We start from the raw sequence: 27432 nt of genomic DNA, 5'->3' as shown, positions 1-27432 counted from the left end.
TAAAAACAGTCAGTATGTCGAAAAATCAAAGGAATGCTTTAAAATAATAAAATAGTAAGTGCATACAAAAACGAAAATACGCGATGTTCTTGTCGTGTTTTGTTTTATTTTGTTCATTTTTTCTCTCTTATGTAACCTATATATTTTTTTCTATCCGCTGTATTTGCAATCGAGCATAATTTAATTTTACCAATGTATTAGAGGATAATTAGGTCCTTTTGTAAATTCCTACCTTGGCTATATGTTAATGTGTATATCCCTGTTTGTTTTTTTTTTCTTTTTTGTTCTACTTAACCTACCCTTTTCTATTTTTGTTCTGTTTTAATGTGAAAATAATAATTTTGATCAGAATAACAATATAAAATTGTACCTTTTAACTCCCACCTATGTATTGTAAGTTCTTCCCGTCCTACAATGAGTTTTGTAACTCATCGGGATTGCTATGGCAAGAAAAAATAATTAAAATAAAAACTATTGAAGAAAAAATTGAAGCGTGTTCTTTATTTTTTATTTATTAATTGTTTAGGAACATTGACAGACTATTAACATGAAAAAAAAACATAAGATAAGCGCTGCAAAAAACGTATATGTCAACAGTCCACTTAAAAATGTTTTCATCATGCACAGTTTCAGTGTCATTATATACTATGTATTAACAAAAAAACATAAACAACAAAACGTGAGCAAAGGCAAAAAAAGAGATATCAAAAACAAAACATACAGATAAATATAAGATCCAAAAAACAAAAATAAAACAGAAAACAAATAGAGTAAATTAAAAAAAACAAACAAACATTCACAATCTATTGCTTATGCAACTGTAATGTTATACTGTTTGCTTTTGCATTGAGCTATTCAATATGGAATCCTAATGGTTTTTAGTACAGTGGTATCAGTGGTGCAATGTGCATGTGAAAAGTCATGGAATTAATTTTTGTCACAAATAAAACCTTTTGAATTATCATTTTTGAATATAAATGTGAATATTTTAGGTGAATCATAAATATTGTTTGATAAGAACTCTTTACTTGTTTATTATGCGTAGTGGGCGTGGAGTATTAAGTTCAAAAAATCATCTGTGTTGATAAATGACAAAAACAAAACATATAAAATTAATTGTTAAATCTATAACTATAATTCAATCCAAGTTTTTCTGACAAGATTTACTACCCTAACTAATTTATGTTTTAACGTTTAATTCATATTCGCTTAAATGACAGAGCGTGGCAAAGTCCTATATTAACTCAGCCGTTTGTCATTTCATCTGTCTTTAAATTCGTTTGTCTGTATTCGTTTCAATATGTTGGTCGTTTTGATGGTTTTTAAAGGTCTGTGGTTTTAAGGTGGTTCATTAAAGGTTTTTTTTTTAAATATGAAATCTTTCTTTGACTTTCTTGAACGCATTTTTTCAATATCGAACGTACGTACCTGCCTACAAAAAGTTTTGTCTTTTAGATAGTGACGTATTTTTGGACAAACAAAACTTAATAGTAAGATAGTTAAATAAGTACTTATGATAAAATCTGATGATTTGAAAGGAATATTTGTTTTCATTTATTAAATAATATAAATCTATAAAAATGCCTTCGTTATGGACGCGAGGTCTACTATTCACAAAACCACAAATACTTACCTCTTTATTAACATCCTAGCTAAATGTTTACAAAATTCAGTTTGATAATTATAAGTTTATGAATGAGTCCAAAAGATCTTAACACACTTGGCTTTGAAGCACCTTTTAAAAGAGTATAGATTTATTTATTACTTTTCATATTATCATAAAATATGAAATTTGTTTGTTCCAACAGTTCCACCAGACATACTCTACGACGATACTTCAGCAGACCTCGCGGTGCAGGAGCATGATAATGCCACTCTCAGCTGCAGGGCCACCGGCAGACCAGCACCCAGGATTACCTGGAGACGAGAAGATGGAGAACCTATCCTGGTGAAGAAACCGGGTACCAGGGATATCTTTAAACGTAAGTTCTTATTTATATTTCGCCACTTTTTTTCAGTCAAAGCATTTCTATTATATCACATCGTGTAGACACGGTAGACAATACCCTAAAAAGAAGTCGGAATCATAATGACGTATTTAAAGAAGCTATGTACAAATATATGAGACGTGCCCCCCCGGTGTATTAGACACACCTGGAGTTGATTTTGCCTTTGCAACCTCTAAAATAAATTGGGAATCTTAACGACATAGGTGATGAAATTGTGTAAAACAATATTTGGTGCGTGGCGTAGTTGTCGTACCTACAGTCGAATTTGCTCTAGCAGGTGTAGAAAATTTATCTTTCCGTGTGGTAAATTTTAATTATTTCTGACGAATTTATTAATAAACTCTCAGATGTTTGTAAACGAATATTTTGAGAAACTACTAATTTATAGATTAAAAAAATAAAATCTGGTGTGTACCGCTAATTTTATGGTTGAAAAACGTTTTATAAAATTTTCAACCAAATTTCCAAAATATTTTAGTGTTACTGTTTTTATTGGTCGTAATTATAAATAACTTACATCCGTAGGGATTGCTCAATCAAAATATGCATATTATTATAACAAATTCTAGGGAATGAATTAAAATGTGAGCCCCGTGCAAACTCCCGTTATTTGAGTCTTGTATCGACTTAATGATGTGAAGGAATAGCCAATATTTATGTATACAATTGCTGTTGCTTCATCCAAACGATTTTCTTTCTGCTAGAAGTGTAGCGCAAAAATAATCATTGAAAGAAGTATTTGAAGAACCGAGGTATTAATCGATGAATTAAATTTTTGTGATGTCTCGAGTCCGTTAAATCGGTATTTGAATGAGAACGAAACAAGCTTTGTACGCCATGACAATTTAAAATAAAACATTTTAGTGTTTATTGTTTCTTCTCAAGGTATTCTTGTTTAGGGTAAATGTGTTTTTTAAATAAAAATTAAAATGTTATCAAAAAAATTGCTGAATATGCTTGATGCTGACCACTACACCATCAAGTAAGAACGACGGCATAAATTCATTATTCCTTGGTGGGAACTGAAATTAGGAACTACGTGTTTTAGAATTTTAATATTACGCACTCACGTCACATCCAATTAATTCACTTTGTCCGAGCGATGAAATATATGTCATTTGAAACGTGCCAATTTATTTGTTCACCGCGCACCGGCTTGAATAATTATATCGAATGTGTTTGTGATTCATTTATTTTAAAAATAATTATTGTGAAAAGGTAAACTTTTTCCTGCTCAAGCAAGCTAGGAAAATATTATATTGCTTGTTCCGTCGATAAATCATGTATTTGTTATTTTTATAGAATTTTAAATAATCATCAAAATAATATAATCGTTAATTCATTGTTAACTAAAATCTAAAGCATCTTCAATGAAATTTTAATTCAAGTGGTATTTATTGAAAAAAAACGAACCATAATTTTAATCTCCCCGTTAATTTTGATAACAAAACTTGACGCTTAGTACAGAACCCGCTATAAATAGCATTATTGTACAATTAATAAATATTTAATAAAACAAAATTTGATGGGTATTTATTCATTAATCAATATATATTATAAAAGTAAGTGTACAAGTGCGTGCCGCTAAAAGTCAGAAAGATGATCAAGGTAGTTATTTGGTTTGATAGCCCTCTATCTCCCATCAGTGAAGTAGGTTCCCGTTTTAACCTGAAGGATGTGCTTTTGAAGATATAAGGGCTGGAAGTTTCACCCTCTAGAAATTCCTGGAACAGTGCAGAACATTTGAGAATATTCAAGAGCATTCCACAATATTTCAGAACATCCCGGAACATTCTGAAATGTTGTGGAATGTTCGGGAATAATGTTCAGGAACATCCCAAAACATCCCAGATCACAATGAACGAAAAACGAGATGACAGGCCGTTTCCTGGTAAACTTTTAGTAAATTCGTAATCGTGACAATACATTGGTATCTCTAATCTCTAAATAGTATAAAACAAAGTCACTATCCGCGTCAGTCTGTTTGTGCGCTTAGTTCTTCTAAACTATGCAACGGAGTTTTATAGGGTTTTCACTATCATTTAGAAATAATTTCTAAATAAATACCTTTCGTACTAATCGTAAAATTCCAAAATCCAAAATTACATTCGGTCATTATCCAATTGCAATGTTTATATAAATTTTTCAAATACGTACAAAATCCACAACGGTAGAATCTACCATGCCTTGTGATTCCTAGAATTTTGTGAATGAACAATCATCTGCCGCATATTATATTTTGCAAAAGAATTTTATTATTTCAGCAGACTGAAGTAAAAATCATTTCTCAATAACACTGAATCTCGTCGTGGGTTCAATTACCGACATAAGGAAAAAAATATTGTGTAGTTTTGCACCTTGAATATATTCATATTTTTCGCACCCCGTTCCAAAGCAAAAATCACTTTCTTTATAATAATTTTATCAAAAAGTTTCTTCAAATGACTTACGTTGTATTTACTGATAAAATTTGAATAACAAGATGGCATCCAGTTTCCTTTATATCTCCAATTCTCCTAACATATCAATATTCATTAAATTTGTGATGATTGATGACATATTCCCAGTAAAAGACAAGAATTTTAAATGAACCGTATGACCGGTCAGTGGCTAAGTTGGCGTGACCAGTGGCTGAGTTGATTCCCACCCAGGCGTCTTGAGTTCAATATAAGCAACACTCTCTGCTTAAACCTGGGAATGTTTCTCTTTGTTAAAAAAATGTAATTAAATACAAATAGAGATCCACCAAAAACCGTATTTTTATTTTGATACTCTGGTTGTTAATAGTATTGGTGAGTTTTCAAATGATGAATGCATTTTGTTTTAAGTAACGATTGTAATAGACAGAAATGTATTTTACCTTACCACAATCGGAGACTTAATAAATAATAGTCGAACAAAGAAGAAAAGATAACCAGATTTAAAGTTTTCTTCTCCAGTCAGAATCTTTCCAGGTCCCGTGAGTATCTCAGCTTTCGAGATAAGCTGTAAGAAGCTATATAAAAGATGGAATAAATAGACGATACCGAAATCAGAATTCCAGCCGATGCATCGGCGAAGAAAGAGAAAGCCTTCTTATTTTGTTAGACAGAATGGAACCAACTTAACAATATCACCCCTGGGACAGATGGGGAGTGCATTGTTAGCCAAATCTTTTTCTCCCTTCACAACAAATCTGCACGTGATGAACAAATAGAGTATGCTATAACTTATAACTCGCCAAGGTAATGTATTATCTCGCCGAATTTCAATAAAACTTACATTTGTAGCAGTCATTCTCATATTTGCTAGGCAAAAAAAGATCTCTAACAATAAATGTCTATATATATATATATATATATATATATATATATATATATATATGTGTGTGTGTGTGGGTATAAATATATAGAAATTTATTGCAACAACATAATGTAATAACTTTCTTTATTCGACCGAAGTCATTATTTTTAATTTGTCAACAAGATGCACAGAAAACCAAACTTAGGAGTTATTTCAAAACACTGTTTACTTTTTAATCCTTTTATTTATTATATTCTATTGAATTTCAGATAGAAAATAACACAGGAAATCCCGCAAAAACGGGTGTTTGGAATCTATTTGAGTTCAGCTGTTTTAAAATCCCTTGCATTTGAACGACGATTTGCTCATTTTGTAATGTTCGGCATTTAAACTGTATATGACGAACTAGCATGACGATCATGATGTTATACTAAACTTGAACAGTTCACAATTCAATCAATAGGGAGTTAACGGGCACCATTCAAATGTCAATAACTGAAAATTGCGCTAATCGTCGATTTGATTGCCATTCAAACGTAGAAAATTGCATTCTTTGACGAACAGAATTTAAGATTTCATTTTTCAATTCGCAGTTAAAAGTTGACTTCAACATTCCTAGGCATCCTATCCGTCTATCCGATCCGGCCGTAAAATTAAAGTATCAATCTTTTGCCCTTTACTATGGGACGTAAAACAGCCTTAAGTAGTTTTTCCTGTTTTATCTGAGGTGGGGAAAGATCTGCATAATCTATTTTTTTATGTCTCCACTAAGAGAAGTAATAACGTTGTTGGTGTTCATAAAAAAACGACTTAAAGTTTATTGCGTTGCGCCACAATGTTTTTTTGTTGCGTGCGATGTATCGTTTAGTATGCTATTTTGGCAGTAGAATCATATCATGCATGGTGAAAGAATAATTCATAATTCTTGATCAATATTAAACATACGCTATGTTACAAAACTGTAACATGCTAGGTTTCAACGCGTTTAACTACGATGTTTTTTTTTAATTCGTGACGGTACATTTATGAAACTCAATAACTTTGAGTATAAATCTTACAGAATATTTTTAAGCGCCCTTTATGTAATTTACTCACGTAAACGGCGATATGAAAACAATCCAAACGTTATGAATTTTTGTTGTCTAAATAATATTACCTATGCACTTAGTACGCAAAGCTTTCTCGTTTCTATTATACTCGTATAGGTATTTCTAATGAAATATTCATAATTTAACTATTTTTGGTTGGATTAAAAGAAGGATTTTTTTTTAATTCTCCTTTATTTAGTACTTTTTTAGCCCATGCTAGGTACCAACCCATCTACACATTTCTCGAACATCGAAAAAGCAAACATTTCTACGCTGTGTGCTTGCTTTTAGCATATTGTATGAGGAACACCCAGTTCCGTTATAATTTATCACCCTTAAAGCACGAACTGCAGAAGTAGCACTTAGTTATGTACAGTGTGTTTCAAAGGTACGGGTACGTCTGAAATGCGGTGGGGAATAATAACACGACCACGGGGTGCTTGCAAACAAAATGCATTCAAACTACATAGCCGGAAAATTGAACTATCATGCTCTGGTCAAATCATTTGCTATTTAACGGTCAAGCAGAACTTTTCAAATTGAACTGATCTTTAACTGGTCAAGCACATTTTAGCCTTTTGTTGGCAGGTCACAATAAATTATAACGGTTTTTTATCATGGCCAGTTTTGTCTACCGAACATTTGATTGGATTTGTAGCAATGGAAATCCTGTTTATTTTGGGTTTCGAAAAAAGTATAAATAACTTTATTTTTTTAAACAATAACACTAAATATTTTCAACAAGGCACTCTATGTAGTGGGCATTAGGGCAAATAATTAAGATTAAATTAATATAGATGCTTAAAGTAATCATTCTTATTTTCCCCTTATTATTATTAATCAGGTGGGAGTCGCATCGCTTCGACAAGACGTCTCGAGGCTTTAGTCGTATTTATTAACCAGACCTGAGTAGCCCTTATCATCCTCATTCTTATTATTATTCATCAGGTGGGGGTCGCATTGCTTCGACAAGACTTCTCCAGGCTTTAGTCGTATTTATTAACCAGACCTGAGTAGCCCTTATCGTCCTCATTCTTATTACTATTCATCAGGTGGTCGCAGGTCGCATTGCTCCGACAAGACGTCTCCAGGCTTTAGTCGTATTTATTAACCAGACCTGAGTAGCCCTTATCGCCCTCATTCTTATCTTATTCCCCTCACAAATCTCTTCAGCCTCACAACATATCCCAATCTGGGATACCATAGTCTCCCACTGGCTCTGAGCAGTTTGGACTGTTGTGCAGTTTTCATATTAAAATACATATCGGTATCGACAGGCTAACTGGACATCTTCCATCTGGGGTTGCCACCAGTATTTTAATCACAAGTCACTATTCTGGGAGTATTTATACAAAACACAGCATTGTTACCTCTTCAAGTAGAAGAGATTACAATTTTTCTCTGACAAGTTTAAGTTAGAAATAAGTGCAATACTAGAGACAGAAATAGATTAGGGAAGTAGGGTTATGGGAGATAACCGGGAAAATTTGTAATGGCCTAGATATTTTTCCTAGTTTTGACCCAGATTTAAATCGATGAATGTTGAAAAATATTGCATTGTGTCTGTTTCGAAGAATATTTATAGATATCACTGCGCCTGATCAGGGTCGGCCCTGTCCGAGCGCAAACTAACAAAAGCGCCAAAGAGTCATTACAAATATTTCCGGCTATCCCCCATAACCCAATAATACCGAACTCTTAATACAGCATCTTTGAGGTTTTTACTAGCGCCAGGCGTCGTTTGGCTTTGGCTTTTGTCTGGCCATGCTGATGATAGAATTAGAGCTGTCAGCTCAAAATGCTTACGTTTACCCAAAAAAAATCAGGAAAAGTTTGTGCAAATTTTATAAATTTACACAAACGACAATTTGCCTGCGATATTTAAAAAAAAACGGTTGAAAACATGTCCCTTGCCAAAACATTGCCGGAGGAATGTTGTAACATGCGTGTTTCTAACGCGTCGCTCTTTAGTGAATGCAGTTCGCAAAACATGCAACATTCGCAGCTAGCCTATAATGAATATGACTCCACATAATATGTTGAAAGAAGTGATTAACTGTTATTGCAAGGCAAACAGAATTTGTTCACGTGAACAGCGTATTCCGTGCATACGAGTATTCCTATTTGTTCCTGTGGTAATGGAATACTACAGCGTAGGGTAATGGAAACAACGTCGGGCGGGATAGAAACACGTTCACGAAGTAGGACAACAAAACCTGAAATTGAAATGGAGTTCTACAGATTAAAGTGGATAACAATAAATGGTACAAGTATCTTTTTGAAAGTGGTGGTTCTTCGGTAATTTGGTCAAATTTGATTTCAAACCCACCATTGCCATACATCAGGGTCAGTACCAGAACTCCGCTTTGCCTGCCAGTTTCAATTCCATTGAAGATGTTTCACTAAATAATGCAAGTATTTAGGCTTCTCTCAAATATTATTTTACATATATTTCATAAAGATTTTGTTATCTTACTTCGTAAACGTATTTTTATCTCGCCCCACATTGTCATATTACCCTACGCTGTAGTACTTCATTACCACAAAAAGAGTATTCAATTTTTTTTTTTTTTTTTAATTTTTTTTAAAATTTTTTTTTTAATTTATTCTTAAATATATTAGTAATACAAAGGTATAGTATATTGTCCTCCACGCTAGGAGTTCACCTTTTGCTGTTGTTGTTGTGGAGGACTTTTTCAATTGTAAAGTTAAATAATGGTAAAACAATACAGTGGAGATTAGTTACACAAAGAAACAATAAAAATTAAAATATAATATCGATTATTTCATAGTTTTAACAAGAACAAATGTGAAATATAACAAAATTAAATATTAAAAGGATTGTAGCCAGTTTCATATGTGTTTTTTGTATTCTGTAAGAGAAGGTATTTTATATTATGTTGAAAGTGAATTGTATAGTTTTATAACCTGGAATCTGTAGTGTTTTTGTCCAAAGGATGTGTTGGTTTTTGGTATTAGTAGTTTGTGTCACTCGCAATACTAGAGCATGTCTTGTTCTAGTATTGCGAGAAATTTGTGAAGTTTTAAATGTGTTTAGGTTCTTGTAAAGGAAAGTAAGTAATTTTTTTTTAATATAATTTTTGAATCTTCAACACTGGAAATTTTTTGAATATGGTTGAAGTGGGTGTTAGTATTGATACTTTAAATATTACTTTAATAAAGATTTTCTGAGCTTTATTCAGTGTGTCAATGTATTTTTACTGGCATAGTCCCGTTATGGATTGTGCTATTGTGAGGTATATATTATTTATATCATATACGTTTAGTATATTTCTCACGTTTTTGGAAATGTAAATCAACTTGTTTAGTTTTCCTTTAACTGACTCTATATGTCCGTCCCATTTTAAATAACGGTCGAAGTATATACCACGATATTTGATATTTTCCGTTTATATGATTGGAGGACAATTGCATGGGGTACTCGCTGAGTGACAGGAATGTATTTTACGGTAGATTTTTTTGGAGGGATGGCCTATTGAGTTTACGCTGAAGGTTATCAATTTAGTCTTATCTATATTTAAAATTAATAAGTTAGAGTCAAGCCATTTTTAGTAATATTTAGACCAACTTGTGTTTTTGTGATTAGTGAGTTCCAGTCAGTGACCTTAAAAAGTAACACAGTGTCATACACAAAGCTTTTAATTTCCTAATAGATCTTTAGTATAAATAAGGAATATGATTGGGTCAAGTACGCTGCCTTGTGGTACTCCGTATGATACTTGTTTCTTGTTACTATATATGTTTTCTATTGAGATAAATTGGGTGCGATTTTCCAAGAAGCTTTCAATTAATTTGAGTTCTGTTCCCATGATTCCGATATATTTTAGTTTATTGAACAAGTTTTGGTGGTGAATTGTGTCAAACGCTTTTGCCAGATCTAGAAATATTACCAAGGCATTTTTTACCCTGATCTATATTTGTTTTGAGGAAGTCTGTTACTGAAGCTATGGCATGTGAGGTGCTCATATTTTCCCTGAATCCAAATTGATTTGGGCAAAGTAATTTATTTAATTGATATATAAAGTTAAAAGTTAGTTTAAGTAAGTTATTTAATTCAATAACATTTAATTGATTTGGTTAAATAAGTTTTTGTTGAGAAAAATTAAAAGGTTGTTTTTGATATGTTTTTCGAGAATTTTGAAAGCGTGTTCAGAATTTTAATTGGTCTGTAATTATTTATTTATTCTTTGTTCCATTTTTGTGGATTGGAATTACTTTGCCCGTTTTCAAAATAGTTGGGAATATCCATTCTTTAATGGACCGATTTATATGTATGGTAAGTGGGATAAGAAGTGCTGACTTTAATATTTTTAGTGTCATTGGTGATATTGTGTCGGTACCCTGTGAGTTTGTAGTTTTTAGTTCGTTTATAAGTTTTAATATTTCTGTTTGGGTAACGTATGGAATTTTAAAGGGAGATACACCAGTGCGCAGTGTGTGTACAGCTGGTTGAGGATTCTGGGATATCGTCATTTGTAGTTATTCTGTTTGCTAGTGCCTTACCTATGTTAGCGAAATAGTTATTCACAAAATTACATACTTTTAGTTGTTGTTCTGATGTCTTAATAATCTCGTTATCTATTTTAATCTATGTTATGAAATCTCTCTTCTTTGTAAATGTGTTGGATATTTCTTTTAGGATTTGCCAAATTTTTTTGGGGTCCTTGTTGCATTTATCTATTTTTTTTTATAATTTATATATTTCAATAATATATTTCTTTCGATAAACGTGCAAGTCTTGTGCATGAGTTTCGATATCGTTTATAGAAATTTATGAGATAAATTTAATATGGGTTTGATTTGCATTGTTGGTCTCGTTTACTGAAACTTGTTATGAGTCCTTTTGATGTCCACAGTTTTAGAAGTTTATGTTTCGTTTGAGAAATTTTTTCGAACGTGATAGTATTTTTTTTCAATTCGTCTTGAATACATTCTATAAAAAGTGACGATGCTTCAATAATTTTACTATTTTCTACGAGTTCTTCCCATTTTTTATTAAGTAGTGTGTCGTTTAGTTTTAAAACATCAGTGTTTTTGTAGGTTTTTGTGGTTTTGGAGTGTATTTCATGTGATTTTTTGTTGTGTTTATTTTTAGGATAAGTGTATAGTGGTCTTTAATTGTCGAGTGATGGATTGTGGATTTGTATGATATTTTTGTTTTTAACATAATGTGGTCAATACAAGTTTGGGTGGGTAATATCTTATTTTGTTTAAAGTTGACTCTTGTGGGTTCATTTTTGGTTCTAAATAGTCCTAGGAACAACAAAAGGTGTAAGTAATCGTTACTTTCTGGATGTTTTTTAATTGCTAAAATGTTTATATTCATATCTCCTACTAAGCAGATATTTTTTTGTTTTTTTATTTTTATAATTTGTAATGATTCCATCCTTCTACATTTATACCTATATTGAAATAATGGTTATTTCTCCTGCCTGATCTGCAAAATGTTGTAACATCCTGGTAATTGCCCTTCGATTTTCCTAAGCTGTTGGTGGCGCCCTTAGAGGACTACCTTAAGAAGAAACCCTAGCTAAGTCTTTCGACCCCCGTATGGAACATACGGCAGAAGATCTTAAGATTTAATTCGCAATAATGCCCCTTTTTCAGCGTTGTGTATTTTTTGGTTTTGAAATTCATATGAGATATGAACGGGCTATTAATGCATATATTTGTGGTAATCCTGGTTCGTTTAAATTAGAGTGAATGATCCCTTTACCATTGAAATTTTAAAAACTTTCTTATAAGACCGCGCGTTTAGCCTACTCTCGTCTCCTACAGTACCCCTAACTCTAATACAGTAGTAATCAATTGTAAACCTTTCCTTTTAAGCTCTTTCCTACCTTAAATAAATCCGAGGACATGAAATAGTTTCGTTATTGCACAAATTAGTATAGTATGGTATTGACATGCATAGATTGCATAGTGCGACGGTTTTCACCATCTCAGCTCCGGGGTCGCCTTCATTCTGTTTTACATATATTAATTTTGTTATTCGACACTTAATCTTTTATATGGAAGGGACGAGAGGGGGGGGGGGGGAGAGAAGAAGGGTAAACTATGTGATCGAAATGTTTTTTTTTTGCAAATTACGTTGGCTCCTCCGCTGACCAAATACGAGAACGGTGGATGGCGATCAGAAATCAAACGCTGACTCCGACGTGGCTAGACTATACCCCACAGCTGGCGATCCATTTCATAAAGATACCCTGACCTGTCGGATCCTTTCACGTCCAAGAGAAAGCGAATTAAGTCATCACGCCACTTCCGAAATCGCTCCAACGCCCATTCCTCCGGACGAACTACTTTACTGAGTCTAGATGGGGAAGGTAATTGCATCCCATATCATGATACTAACGCGATAAGTGTGTCGTGTAGGTTTTGCCTGATGAAGCTCAAACTCCCACGTGCCGTCAGACCTACAGTTCACCTCAAAGAAGCTGCTGTAATTCCGCCAAGGGAGCGTTCCAGTTGGCTTACATCAGCCTCTCGGTCGACATCATTGGATAATGTGATAGTGCTGCGGACTTATCCCCACGAAATATTACGCCGCCGCCCTCCACGCGGATTTTCACAGACGTCCAAAGTGCCTTCATCCTAAACGCCCCAACTGCAGGCCGTGTTCTCGTTCATTACCAGTTGGCTTCATAATTTTCATTCCACTTTCGCGCCCTTGACTCTACACGGCCCCGTTAGAGGGAGTAGTTCTCCAGCGCTTCGTTGGCCTGATTCGTCCACGTTGGCAACCCCTCTCACGTGATAGCGTGAGAAAAAAAATCCTTCTGTCTAGTCCGTGTTTGTGAGAAACGGATTTGCAGCGACACTATCAGACATTACCCAACTATGAAGTTTATTCGAGAGGTAAATTTGGGAATGGGGTAAGGCTTGAGGGTAATTATATTGATTTTGTCGGGGGATCCTGAAAATTGACATGTTGGTTTTATGTACATATTAAAATGGATTAGTAGTAACTGTCAGTCGGCAATTATCAGCTTCACGCGTTCCAAGTCCATCTGGGAATTTGGTTGAATTGAATTGGAAATAAAACACTTACCCAATCCCTATCGGCTAAATAACAACATCCGGGTTGGGTTTTACACAACCGTTGCCATTTTGGGCGGGGTGTTCGCGAATATCACTAGATTTACCCTGAGCTTATACATAATATCTTTACCTCCACCTGATACATCCTCAACCTTATTTTCCTATTTTTTATTGTGTTACCCTCTCTACCGGCCGTAACGAATGTGCTTCGATATCTCCTCCCTAACCTGGTAGTTATTGAAAAATTTCGTTGTAACACGGCTTCGATCGAGCCCAAAGCGCGGTAGCAAGATACTTAGGTATATAGATTTCAGTTATAATTTGACTTTAATCCGAGGCTCCATTGAAGCCTCCAATTAAAGTTTTATCACTTTCGTTTAATTTTTTCCGAGAAAAATATTTTTGGTTTATTATCTTTTGACCACAATCTTTTGTTTATGATCCGTGACTCTAATTGAATCCATAGCAATCGCGCTCAACTTTATTCGAGAAGAAATTTTAACGTTTATTAATTTTAATACAATTCATTTATAATCCGTGACTTTATTTGAATCCATAACAATCGCGTTCAACTTTATTCGAGGAGGAATTTTAACGTTTATTAATTTTAATACAATTCTTTAATAATCCGTGACTTTATTTGAACCCATAACAATCGCGTTCAACTTTATTCGAGAAGGAATTTTAACGTTTATTAATTTTAATTACAATTCATTTATAATCCGTGACTTTATTTGAATCCATAAAAATCGCGTTCAACTTTATTCGAGAAGGAATTTTTTGCGTTTATTAATTTTAATTACAACTCGTTTATAATCCGTGGCTTTATTTAAAACATAAAAAGAATCGCGTTCAACTTTATTCGAGAAGGAATTTTTAGCGTTTATTAATTTTAATTACAACTCGTTTATAATCCGTGGCTTTATTTAAAACATAAAATCGCGTTCAACTTTATTCGAGAAGGAATTTTTAGCGTTTATTAATTTTAATACAATTCGTTTATAATCCGTGACTTTATTTAAAACATAAAAATCGCGTTCAACTTTATTCGAGAAGGAATTTTTAGCGTTTATTAATTTTAATTGCGATTCATTTAGACCAATTAAACTTTTCAACCTGAATTTAATTATTACGTCAAGGACACTGAGTCTGATTTCTTCAAACACTGAATTGAACTGTATATTTTTTGACCAGAAAATCTCTAAGTCCAGGATAATGACCAAAGTGATAATTCCTCCTAGCGCGGCGCGTATACTCCCTTAAAAGGTCCTCGGCGACTTGTGACAAACTATCTCGATTTGTGCCCGCGCATGATGTTTTATAGCAGTAATTAACTACGCTTGTCATTGCGATCCAACCTTTATTGAAGCGTTACGGTCTTATATTTCTCGCACACTATCCTCTGTGTGACTTAAAACTTATCAGACCTACCCTTCTGCGTTTCTCAGAAAAAATGGGCATCTGTTGTCTCACAACACAGGCCCGTACTGGTGAAATTCTGAAGTTTGCCCCATCCTGCAGGTGCCCTATAATCCGTCAAAATTGACCTGTTTTTCTAATTTAAATTTTTCACGTTCCTATTTGGTCCGTGATGTGTGTTCTGATGACCTTTCCTTTAGTGCGCTAAGACACCCTCTTACGCGTAACTAGCCAAAATTTTCCTTTCAACTTTCCGTTTTCGTGGACATTTCCTACAACCTACCTTCAGTCTTCTTTCTCCCGTGTGAAATTAGAACTCGCAACTCGCCTTTTGTCGAATTGAATGCTGTACACGTCCGTTCCTCCCTTTACCTCCCGAATCGATCACTTCTGACAACCATTCCCCTTCCTCCGTATGATAAGTCCCTTGCGTAAGGTCGCCTCTTACATTGCACATTTATTCACCTTCCCCTTTCGTAGTTTAGTATAATAATCACACTTTCCACTGATTATTCCAAGTTCCTAAGGCCTTTTCGGTACTTGTTCTAGTTGAAATGTCCCAGTACACATCATGTCGCTCACCCTTTGCCTTTCGTCCGAGATCGCATCGGTTTGATAACCTGTTTATTTCTTTGGCCAGTTTCATTTTAAGAACTATTACTGAATTTTCACGATTCCTCTCTGCAATTATGGGTGTTGGCCTTAATGATTCTGTCACACGCCTATCTTCTCTCTTCGTCCCTCAACTCGTTTCAAATCAATCAGAGGTCTCAAGTTCCCTTCACAACAAACCCGTATGTACTCGGTCATAATTCCTCTGCCAAGCGTCTATACATTAATTTTAATGTATTTTCGTCTTCCATAAGCCACGTATAAAATTAAGTACTCTCGATAATGGTTATTACCGACTAAATGACGCAGAACCATGTTCGAAATTTTCTCAAAATCAACACTCTCAAGTGTCTGAAATTGGCAACCCTCTTACTTCTTCTAACCTCGAGTAACAGGCCTGTTGCCACCAAATCTCGCTCCGTCCGAGTGAAGTTATGCGTTCAAAAAAGGTTGTGAACTCCTAGAATGTCAAGTGATTTAACCTTGATCCTAGCCCCGTTCGTTCACCTATTCATTTTGTGGGAATATTTCCAAGGTCGATGCTATATAAATCAAAACCTAAACACGCCCCCTATCTGTAATTCCCTTTGTCCTGTCAGAAAGTCACGCCTACCCCTTTCGTCGCAACCCTAAAGGAAACTCCCCCACCTTTGTATGCAGTTCCCTGTAATTCATATGCGACTGTGCCGACAGATAGCGCTACTATGACGGATTATATCATCTACCTCGGGAGAGATCTTGATTCATCACAAATTTGACTGCCTAGGGACCTTACATAGGGAAATATGTTTTTTTATGGACGGTGATCGGTACAAAGCTAAAATGCATATGTCATTATTTACAATTATTTCAATACGTCTGTGATATCTAGCTCCGTTATAGTTGAATGTAGATGTTTTTTGCAGTAAATTACAATACCGTCATTTTGATTTTTAATGTTTTTTGAGTGAGTGACCGTATAATTAGGTATTTGTATTGGTGTGAAGATTTTATCTAGCCAACATTCTGTGAGGATTATCACGTCAAATTCTGTTTCCAATTGTTGAAGTACGACAGTGAAATTGTCATTTTTTTAAAAAATTCTGCGTAAGTTTTGGTGTTATTTTTAATTGTTTAGCCATGGTAAGATTAAAATTATCGGATGGATGTGTAAAATTTTAGGATAGTAATTCAGATCATCTTTATTACATATATCGTCGGTGTGTTTAAAATAAATTATTTCTACCTGTTTCGACTTTCCGCACCATAACCTTTCCATCTTTGGTCCAGACAAATGCGTATCCCTTTGTGATTGTTTGTTGTTTTGTTTTCCATAGTAGTTATTTTAGATATGGTGACAGGATTTCACTGATGTAGATTTTGGAGTTAAGCCCTGGGGATGTTTCGTACTTGACTTCTCTTTTCTAAGAGAGCAATAGCTCACGTAATTTTAGATTATTGAATTTAATTTTGATTTTTGGATGGTCCCTTTGTTTTGTTGACTTTGACGCTGCAAACGGTCCCCCTGGCTGAGCCTTGGCAGTAGTTGGATGTAGTCTGACGGTCTGTTGAATGTCTTCCGGAAGGATCTGAATATCAGCTATTTCGGCTATTAACCTTACAATTTCAAATGTAGATTCATACGCTGTAAGAGGAACTCCGGATATTTCTAACGAGGCTACCAGCATACTATGGTCGCTTTCGGCAGCCAGTATTTTCAGGTTTTTTATTAGATTACTTTTTTCATTCAATGTTTTTTTTTAATGTTTCGATATCTATCATCATTGCTTTATCCGAGAATATGGATTGGTCTATTTTTCCTATTAATTAATCATATTTAACACAAAGAAATTCTATGGTTTTTTGTCTTTCTGCTGCTTCAAGGTTTATTTTTTCGAAGAGTTCCTTTTTTAATTGATCTATTTTTATGTCTATGTGTGACATTAGTCGATGCGTTAGGTCTTCGAGTAATTCGGCTGAATGTGGAGTAGGCGATGCACTGGTGTTTTTATGTGATTTCGACAATTTTAAATTTGTGCTTATGATTTGGTCGAAAGATGTCACTTTAGTTATGTTAATATAGTTCTATTACCTTCAGTTTCAATTACTAAGTAGTCATTGTAATCTATTTTCAAGTAGTTTAGGTTATTAAGCTAATATATTATTTGTTTAGAGAAAGTCAAAAAGAAAAATAAAAACTTTTAAAACAGTTGGATTTGAATTGACTTCGGATATCTCTCCTATCCAGATACCGCTTTCGTGACTGTTCACGCCACTGAGCTATTGGCCGGTTATGACGTATTGTGAGATATGTGCAATATGAAATATCTTAGCAGGGAACATTTATAAAATAAGCGGATGGATTTTTCGACAAAAACCGCTGTCACTTTGTAGAGATTGTTCACTTGAAATCACGTAATGAAACCACTCAGAGTTCACAGTCCGTAGGATTTCACTGTAATTTATCTTCATATTAACGTTTACTGATACTTTGTTTGCTTTTTTTTTGTATTATACGCTTAAAATTCAGATGATATTTGTGGAACAATATTTTTGCGTGCGCTCTATGTGACGGTTGGTAAGTTTTTTTTGGGTCTGAATTTATTGTTCATATTGTTCGTATTCTTATTGTTCAATTTATACGAAACATGAAATTTGTAAACAAGTTATGCTGTCTAATTATTATTAGCATTATCAAACTGTCATAATGATATCCAAACAGATATAATGATATCCTCAGTGCGATCTGCGTTTTGAGGATTTCATTTACATACTAGCTGTACCCCGCCGCAATTTGCTGTGGCTCAGCCTGCCTGTGCAGATAGAAGAACAATAGCGCTAGTTGCTTTGTTGCCAAAAGATGGTGCTATTAAAAAAAACATGTTTTTACTTCGCACAAGTGACATCTATATAATATAAGTATATAAAATACACACGTATTCGAATGCAAAGGCGTTGTTTCAAAATTTCAAAGTAATCGGTGAAAAATTTTCGGGAATTAAATATTTTCATTGAACATTTTTATGTTTATAGTTTATTAAAATATTGTATTATGGATAATGAAAAGTAATTATAATTAGTATTTTTTTCTGAAATAATTTTAGATAAATTAGTTTGTGTATTTTTGTTCAGTTGAGTGGTTTCAGTTTCAGTCTGTATTTGGTATCAATATGTTTTCCATTTCTGATCGCCCTATGTTTTGTATTCAGCTTTTTATTTGAGATTTAAATGTTAAAATATTGTTGTGAATTTTTAATGAGAGTAGGATTTGTTGTAATGCTACCAAAGTATAAAAAGCTTTTTTGCCTTAATGTTGTATTTATAGTTGCTTTTTTGGAAATGTTTTTGACACTGAGATCTAGTGTTTCCAAAATATGTTTTATTTGTTATTTTTTGTGTTTTGTATTTATGAACGTATATTATGGAGTATTATTTTAGAATAGAGTTGTGTGAAATGATATTAAATGTGTTGAATATTTCGTTGGTGCTGGCGCTTACAGGGAAAATGAGGATTCGAAGGGAGATTGGCAAAGAGCCATGTGTAGATCTTATATAAGTATTTTTTACTGAGAACATTCCTGATGGTTTTGAAGAAATAATTTTTTTTTATTGTTTTATTTAAATTGTTAATATGCTCAGTCCGTTTTAAACTTGATCAGTTATAACATTTTTTTTCTTTAATACATAAAATACTAAATTTATTCATTAAATAAATGTATTCATAAATGAAGTAATAATTATAGAACTGAAATAATATTTCAAATACGTGAGAATAAGAATAATTATAATAAATTAATAATAACAATTATGAGAACACATTAATTTTGGTACTATCCGTGAGTTTGCTTAAAAAATATTGGAGAAGCATTAGATTTAAAACTTAATTTAAAATTATTTTAATATACAAACATAATTAATTAATTAATTTTTAAAAATAGAATAGACAAAAAGCGACATCTCTTGTCAATTTCGCATAGTATTTTCTCTGCAGGTGAATGATAACCAAATTGCGGTCACCTGTTACATCTGTTCAGTAGATTCATCTGAGACATGATATTTCGTCAAAAGAGGTCTATTTAAGATAAAAATAATTAAAATATATATTTTTGACAAAATAAAATGTCACAAATTCGACACTGTGTGTTACGATGAATGTGCTGATTCATCTCTATCATTAATAATTTTTCTCTCTTGTGAGCTGGTTGTTCCTTATAACCTTTTCGAGTGCAAATGCAAAGTGATTGCTGATTGCTGCCTGAAACCGAAGCTGATGACAAAAATAGAAGACCTCCATTTGTGAATGCCATTCTTGGGTGAGTTTTTCTGTTCATTTGTATTTTGGTGACTGGTTTGTTATTTTTCTCCCTGCAGAGATAGTTTATTAATCCACAATATATTTTTCATAGGGAAATATTATATTCCCTAGATGATCTGTGCTACCTACACGCCAGATCATCATCCATAAGTTTGGTCCTACGTAGCTCGGATATATTGCTAGCGAAAATTGATTAATATTTAGTGATTTAGATTTGGAAACATGATAAATGGATGTTCTATTCGCGTAATTTTTTTGGTGATTTAAGAAGTACCTATCAGTACCAATTTCTAGCATACATAAATAATTTTTCTAGCATTAGAAATTTGCGTATTTTTTGGTAAATTTCATTAAAGCTCAAATTACTTAATATTATTTAGGTATAGTGAATTTAGTTTCGTTTTTTTACGTATTCTTTGGTAGATTCGAAACATATAATATATTGGAATTGTCGTAATTTTTGGAGAATTCTAATTTACAATACTTACAACATTATTGTATACTTTTTTTGGTTAAGAATATTTTGTCATCTCATTAAAAATGCCGAGAATTACTGAAGAAGTTTCTGGAGATATTCAGGATAGAACGTTGACTCTTTTGACGGCAAAAAAGGAAAATCTTTTTTTGCGGATGAATGAATTGTATAATTTATCAAATAATTTAAATACCTTCGAGTCAAGAAAAAATGAAGACTTCATGACAAAGTCGGATATGATTGAAGACTTGAGAGTTCAGTTTGAAACTGTTATTGACAAACTTAACGACCGTCAGTTGACTTTGGACGACTCATTTAAACCGGATTTCCAACAATTAAATGCATTTGATGATATTTATTTGAAGGTCAAACGAAGTCGATTTAACCTTCAAAACGCGTCACGCAACGATTCGCGGGATCATTGTATTATTAAATTGCCACCTTTGGAATTACCATCATTTGATGGTAAAATGGGAAATTGGCCTACTTTCTACCAAGCTTTCAAATCTAATGTACATAATAATAGACAATTAACCGACGCCCAGCGTGTTCAATATTTAATTGGTAAATTGACACACGGCGCTTTAAAGGTTACTTCAGGCATTGTACCTGGAGGTGACACATACAATATAATCTGGAATGCTTTGGTAAACAAATTTCAAAATAAACGTGCACTAGGCACACATTATTTAAATAATATTCTTGATGCAAAAAATTGTACAAATACATCTGGCAGTCTTGACTTTTTTATTGAAAATTTTTCTGCATCAGTAGCAGCGTTAAAACAATTAGAGATTGAAAATTTAACTGATTTTATATTATTTCATTGTGCATTTAGAAAAATTGATTTTCAAATCGCACAGATTTTCGAGCTGTCAGTCAGGAATAAAGAGATTCCGACATATGACGATTTAGTCTCGTTTGTTCAAGATCAGGTTAAGATTTTAGAACGTTTAGGCAATTCAAATGAAGCCGGTAAAAAACTGCCCACTACGTCGTCATTTCGTTCTAATAAAAATTTTAAATCGTTCCTTGCTAGCAACGAGAATGTACCTCGGTTTACGGCTTCGCGCACAAATTGTTATCTTGTTTGTAATAAAACTAATCATACAATTAAAGATTGCGTTAAATTTAAAAATATGAGCTCTTCACAGGCGCGTTTTGAATTTATAAAGTCAAAACATGCTTGCGTAAATTGCCTTAGTGGAGGGCATACAATAAACGCGTGTAAATCGGTTTTAACTTGTGAGTTTTGTAAAAAACGTCATCACACTTTGTTGCATTTTGGCAGTGCTGATGACAATGCTAAAACTCCATCAAGTACCCACGCACACACGTCGCGAACATCTACAGGGACATCTGAAAATTGTGATACACAATTAGAAGAACCTCCGCTAAACATAAATAACTCATGTTCCCTTTCTGTGAAAGCGACACATAATACGATTCTATTATCAACCGCGCAAGTATTCGCAAAGAGTAAAAATGGAAATAAAGTTATTGTTCGGTGCTTAATGGATAACGGTTCACAGAACAATTTAATTACTGTTGATTGTTGCAAGATCCTCAACTTACCAATAATTCCTTTAAACAATTCCTTTGTAAAAGGAATCGGTTCAGCATCCAAACCAATTTTGGGTTACGTTTATTTGGACATTGAGTCCCGCGTGTACCCGAATAATAAATATAATATTTATGCGCTTGTCATTGACAGTATTACAGATCAGCTACCTAATCACTATATAACCAAGGGTGATATGAGTTACTTAAAGGGTATACCTCTCGCTGACTTAACGTGGAATATTCCTGGATGCGTGGATATAGTATTAGGTGCACAACTGTTCCCATATATTTATTTAGGGAACAGGGTTGAATCTGGTAACGGCGAACCTCCGGCATTAGCGACTACTTTCGGTTTTGTATTAATGGGTGACTACCCTAGTAATGTGCTTAATACAAGTACGTCATTTTCGGCACTTGCGCTTAATGACTTAGTACAAAAATTTTGGCTGTTAGAGGAAATACCCAACATGCAATTTATAAGTCCAGAAGAGACGGAATGTGAGAATTTATTTATATCATCCATTTCTCGCACCGTCGACGGAAGGTATTCTGTTGCTTTACCTTTCTGTAAAGACCCGAAGCAATTGGGTAATTCCCTTGCTACTGCTCAGCGCCGATTTATGGCTTTGGAGCGAAAATTTAAACATTCACCGGCTTTGCGGGAGAATTATAATAAAGTTATTCATGAGTACATTGAAAACGGTTATTTAGCAAAAGTTTCAAGGTCGGATATTACCGATGACGGATATTACATTCCGCATCACGCTGTCACTCGCCCGGATAAACCTATGCCTCGGATTGTACTTGACGCGAGCGCTAAGACACATACAGGATTGTCATTAAATGACGTGATTTATACTGGTCCGAATTTGCAAGCCGATCTGTTTTTGCTTCTGTTAGACTTTCGTCTTTTTCCCATTGCTATTACTGCAGACATAAAGCAGATGTATTTGCAGATTGAGGTTCCAAGCAAGCATCGCAAATATTTGAAAATTCTATTTCGGTTCGCGGACAACGATCCCATACAAACCTTTCAATTCAATCGGGTCCCTTTCGGACTAACAGCTAGTCCATACTTGGCAATGCGCACTGTTCGACAGTTGGCCCAGGATATGAGACAACATTTTCCGGACGCTGCCAATGTGGCAGAGTCTAAGTTGTATATGGACGACCTGGTATATTCTATTGTAGATGAACCCAGTGCCGTACGTCTGTCGCGAGAATTGATCTCGTTGTTTAAGTACGGTGCCTTTGATTTGGTAAAATGGACTAGTAATTCTTCAGTGGTACTTGAGAATCTTCCAGATTCGCACCGAAGCCCTGTGGACTTTACTGTTGGTTCTAACAATGCCGCTAAGGTGTTAGGCCTTTCGTGGGAACCAGCTGATGACAGCTTCTTCTTTACGTCTTCTTATGTTCAGGAGAAGTGCACGAAGCGGAACATACTCTCCATAGTAGCCCGCTTGTTCGATGTTCTCGGCTTGGTCGCCCCTGTCATTCTGTATGCGAAATTACTTATTAAGGAGCTATGGCTGTGTAACATTGGTTGGGATGATATACCCCCTGAGAGCGTTATTCAAAGGTTTTCGGCTCTCACACAGGAATTTCCTTTAATTTCGACAGTAAAAATCCCCCGCCATGTTGGCGTCCTAAAGGACAGTACAGTGCTCGTTGTCGCCTTCTGCGATGCGAGCATGAATGGTTATGGCTGCGTGATTTATTTGCACACCACTGATCTCTCTGGAAATATTTCAGTGAGGTTATTGTGTGCAAAATCAAAGGTTTCTCCCACGAGAGTGACAACTCTCGCTCGTTTGGAGCTTTGTGCCGCAGTTTTGATGTCAAAGTTGATACGGACGGTTCAAGATAGTTATCGTGCGCGTCTTTCTATTGCAGGAACATACGCGTTTTCAGATTCTACCATTGCGCTCTCCTGGATACATTCCTCACCGCATCGTTGGTCGGTGTTTGTTAGCAATCGTGTAGCTCAGTGCCAGGAAAATTTGTCTCCGGAAAATTTTTACCATGTCGCCGGTAGTGAAAACCCGAGCGATTGCCTTTCTCGTGGCATGCTACCCTCTCAACTCGTTCCACATGATTTATGGTGGAACGGCCCATCATGGATTCGCCACCCACCTTTGGAATGGCCAGTAAAACCGTTTCGCCCCACCAATACCGGTGAAATGCCTGAACACAAAGTTAATGTGCTCACTGCAATGGTTCTGGGTGAACAATCGGTTCTGGGTGAACTGGCCCAGCGTATATCCACTTGGGATAAACTACTAAGGAGTGTCGTTTATATTCTCCGATTCATAAAAAAGATATCACCTTCCTCTGGAATTGTCAATAATCTTGTGACTGCTGAAAAGGCTGTACTTCGTTCCGTGCAAAATGCTCATTTTTCAAATGATATTGCTGCACTTCAGAAAGGCAAATTCCACTCCAAAAGGCTTCAGGGTTTGTCTTTATTTCTTGATGAGGACAATTTGTTACGTATCGGGGGACGCCTTTCTAAATCGGACTTACCTTTTGAGGTTAAACATCCGATATTACTACCTAAACATGACTGTGTTGTAAATCTTATCATAGATCACTTTCATGTCGTGAACTGTCATACCGGTCCAGGACTTCTTATGTCTATATTACGTCAGCGCTATTGGATATTAGATGCTAGGACGGTTATTAGGGCAAGGGTGCGGAAATGCAACTGCTGCTTCCGCTCAAATCCATCACATCCTACCCCAAAGATGGCAGATTTACCTTCATATCGTATTACTGAAGCAAAAGCCTTCGTTCACACCGGTGTTGATTACGCGGGTCCTCTACGTATTACGCTTGCTCGTCGGAGAGGACAACATTCGCAGAAGGCATATATTTGTCTGTTTGTATGCCTTGTGACTAAGGCCATTCATATTGAGTTGGTCTCTGACTTAACTTCAAATGCTTTCCTGGCTGCTTTCAGCCGTTTTATTTCACGGCGTGGCCCTGTGTCGTGCTTGTATTCGGATAATGGTACCAATTTTGTGGGTGCAAAGGCACAATTGGATGACCTTTACAAGTTTTTAGTTGAATCGGAATATGAGCCCGCGTTAAAACGAGAACTCGCCAAGCGTCGTATCGAGTGGAAAATGATTCCACCCCGCGCACCCCATTTCGGAGGTATGTGGGAGTCTAACGTGAAAAGCATGAAAACTCACTTATACCGAGTGATCGGAACTCAGCTTCTCACTTATGAGGAGCTTCAGACTGTGTTGGTGCAAATAGAGTGCATAATGAACTCTCGCCCGCTCACAGCCGTATCTTCCGACCCTGATCCGGAAATCATAACACCTGCGCATTTTTTAATGACTACACCATTACAATACTTACCTGCATCTATCCCGACGGGCAGTAAAATTAATTTCGCTCAGCGCAAACGATTATTGGATAGTATGGTTCAGTCTTTCTGGAAAAAATGGCGTGTGGAGTATCTGCACACTTTGCAAGTCAGGCAGAAGTGGGCTACCCCTGATCATCCGATTGAGATCGGAACTGTCGTTCTAGTGGGACAGGAAGATTCCCCTCCGTTGAACTGGCCTTTGGGTGTAATCACTGAGGTCCATCCCGGATTGGACAAAATTGTTCGCGTTGCGACGGTGAAGACACGATTTGGGTTCTTCAAACGACCGGTTATCAAGTTATATCCCCTTCCGACTCAATAATTTGCTTACTTCTATTTTTTGTTTTTATTTTTTGTTATTTTTTTTGGTAGTTCAAATTATCTCCGACTATGCCATGATATTCCGTTACAGTTAATTGTACTCTTGTCAGTTGAACTTTATTAAGTTTATACTTTTCGTTCTGTTGAAAGCTTTTTTTTGGTGACCTTCCGACGTAATTCTTGGATATTATATGTGAATAGAGTCACTTGAAATGATTTGACGTTTATTTATTTGTACGTTGTTCTCTTACTTCTTTGCAAGTTCTGAGAACTTCCAAGGCGGGGAGTATGGAGAAGCATTAGATTTAAAACTTAATTTAAAATTATTTTAATATACAAACATAATTAATTAATTAATTTTTAAAAATAGAATAGACAAAAAGCGACATCTCTTGTCAATTTCGCATAGTATTTTCTCTGCAGGTGAATGATAACCAAATTGCGGTCACCTGTTACATCTGTTCAGTAGATTCATCTGAGACATGATATTTCGTCAAAAGAGGTCTATTTAAGATAAAAATAATTAAAATATATATTTTTGACAAAATAAAATGTCACAAATTCGACACTGTGTGTTACGATGAATGTGCTGATTCATCTCTATCATTAATAATTTTTCTCTCTTGTGAGCTGGTTGTTCCTTATAACCTTTTCGAGTGCAAATGCAAAGTGATTGCTGATTGCTGCCTGAAACCGAAGCTGATGACAAAAATAGAAGACCTCCATTTGTGAATGCCATTTTTGGGTGAGTTTTTCTGTTCATTTGTATTTTGGTGACTGGTTTGTTATTTTTCTCCCTGCAGAGATAGTTTATTAATCCACAATATATTTTTCATAGGGAAATATTATATTCCCTAGATGATCTGTGCTACCTACACGCCAGATCATCATCCAAATATATATATATATATATATATATATATATATATATATATATATATATATATATATATATATATTAATGTATGATATTAATGTATATATTAATATATGTATATAAATGTTACTTCGCTCCAGATAAAACATGGCTACATACATAAGTAATATATTTTTACACGAATAATCGTAATTAAAAGACTTGTTGTAAATCCTTCAGTAAACAGGAGTGTACACACGCTTACACAATAAATGTAATGCTTTTTGTTTCCAAAACTCCACAATGTGAGTGTTTCTGTATTTAACAAGGAACTAAGTACCAGACGCTTAGATAAAATATATAGTCCAGTGCAAATAGCGATTCGCGATCGTAATTATTCCGGTAGTCCCAATGTTTTTATATGTTTTAAAAACTGGACCCTTGATGTAAAATCTGAGTTTCCGACATTGGCGCACCTGTGCTCGCGCCGCCATTTTGAAAAAACCGGCTGAAATCGCGCCAAATTCTAGTTTTTCCCAAATATCTCATTTCCAATGCAAATTTAGGCTAAATTATTTTAACAAGTATAGTAGAAAATAAATTTACCTACATTTATTTTCCAAAAAATTTTCTTCTATCTCTAATAGGTACCGAGGTAGAAAGTCGTAAAGGTACGTATATTTTTGAAAAAACAAGTTTTTTGCGCGACTAGGTTTGTTTTTTTGTAAATACCTCGTTTCCAGTACAATTTTGTGAAAAATTAAATTTCACTACATTTATTCTCGCATCTAGGTCTGATATGCCTATCAACGTAATCACAACATAAATTTAAGATTATTAATATAATTAAAATGATAAGATAAATATTAAAAAAAAGAAAAAATGGTATTTTCGTAAAATTAACATTTATTGACATTTTTTTCTTTTTACTTAAGTTGTCAGCATAAAAAAAATTAAAATTAATGGTAGATCAGTTTAGACAGAAGTACGAGCCCTTGACAATGGTTTCTTACTCCTGGCCCTGAATAGCTTCTTCATATATCTCATCACCCAAATTTGTGGCGACTGGGTC

General features: G+C 34.6%; 1 protein-coding gene across 3 annotated transcripts in view; it reads left to right on the top strand.

The window, feature by feature from the left end:
• Window positions 1-27432, top strand: part of LOC149425715 (lachesin-like) — a 718168-nt gene that overhangs the window by 543922 nt on the left and 146814 nt on the right. For all 3 annotated transcript variants that reach the window (XR_016303426.1, XM_089641366.1, XM_089641355.1), the window contains exon 5: window positions 1809-1982. Coding sequence is in view for 2 of the 3 variants with exons in the window: in XM_089641366.1 (XP_089497492.1) it covers window positions 1809-1982 (174 nt within the window). In the remaining variant the exon portion in view is untranslated. The remainder of the gene's footprint in view (window positions 1-1808; window positions 1983-27432) is intronic.

The sequence above is a fragment of the Hesperophylax consimilis genome, chromosome 2 (genome assembly GCF_061612785.1).
Source record: "Hesperophylax consimilis isolate HC1 chromosome 2, BYU_Hcon_1.0, whole genome shotgun sequence".
NCBI lineage: Eukaryota > Metazoa > Arthropoda > Insecta > Trichoptera > Limnephilidae > Hesperophylax > Hesperophylax consimilis.
Note: the sequence above shows the minus strand (reverse complement) of the source record. Positions and strands in the feature narration are given on the sequence as shown.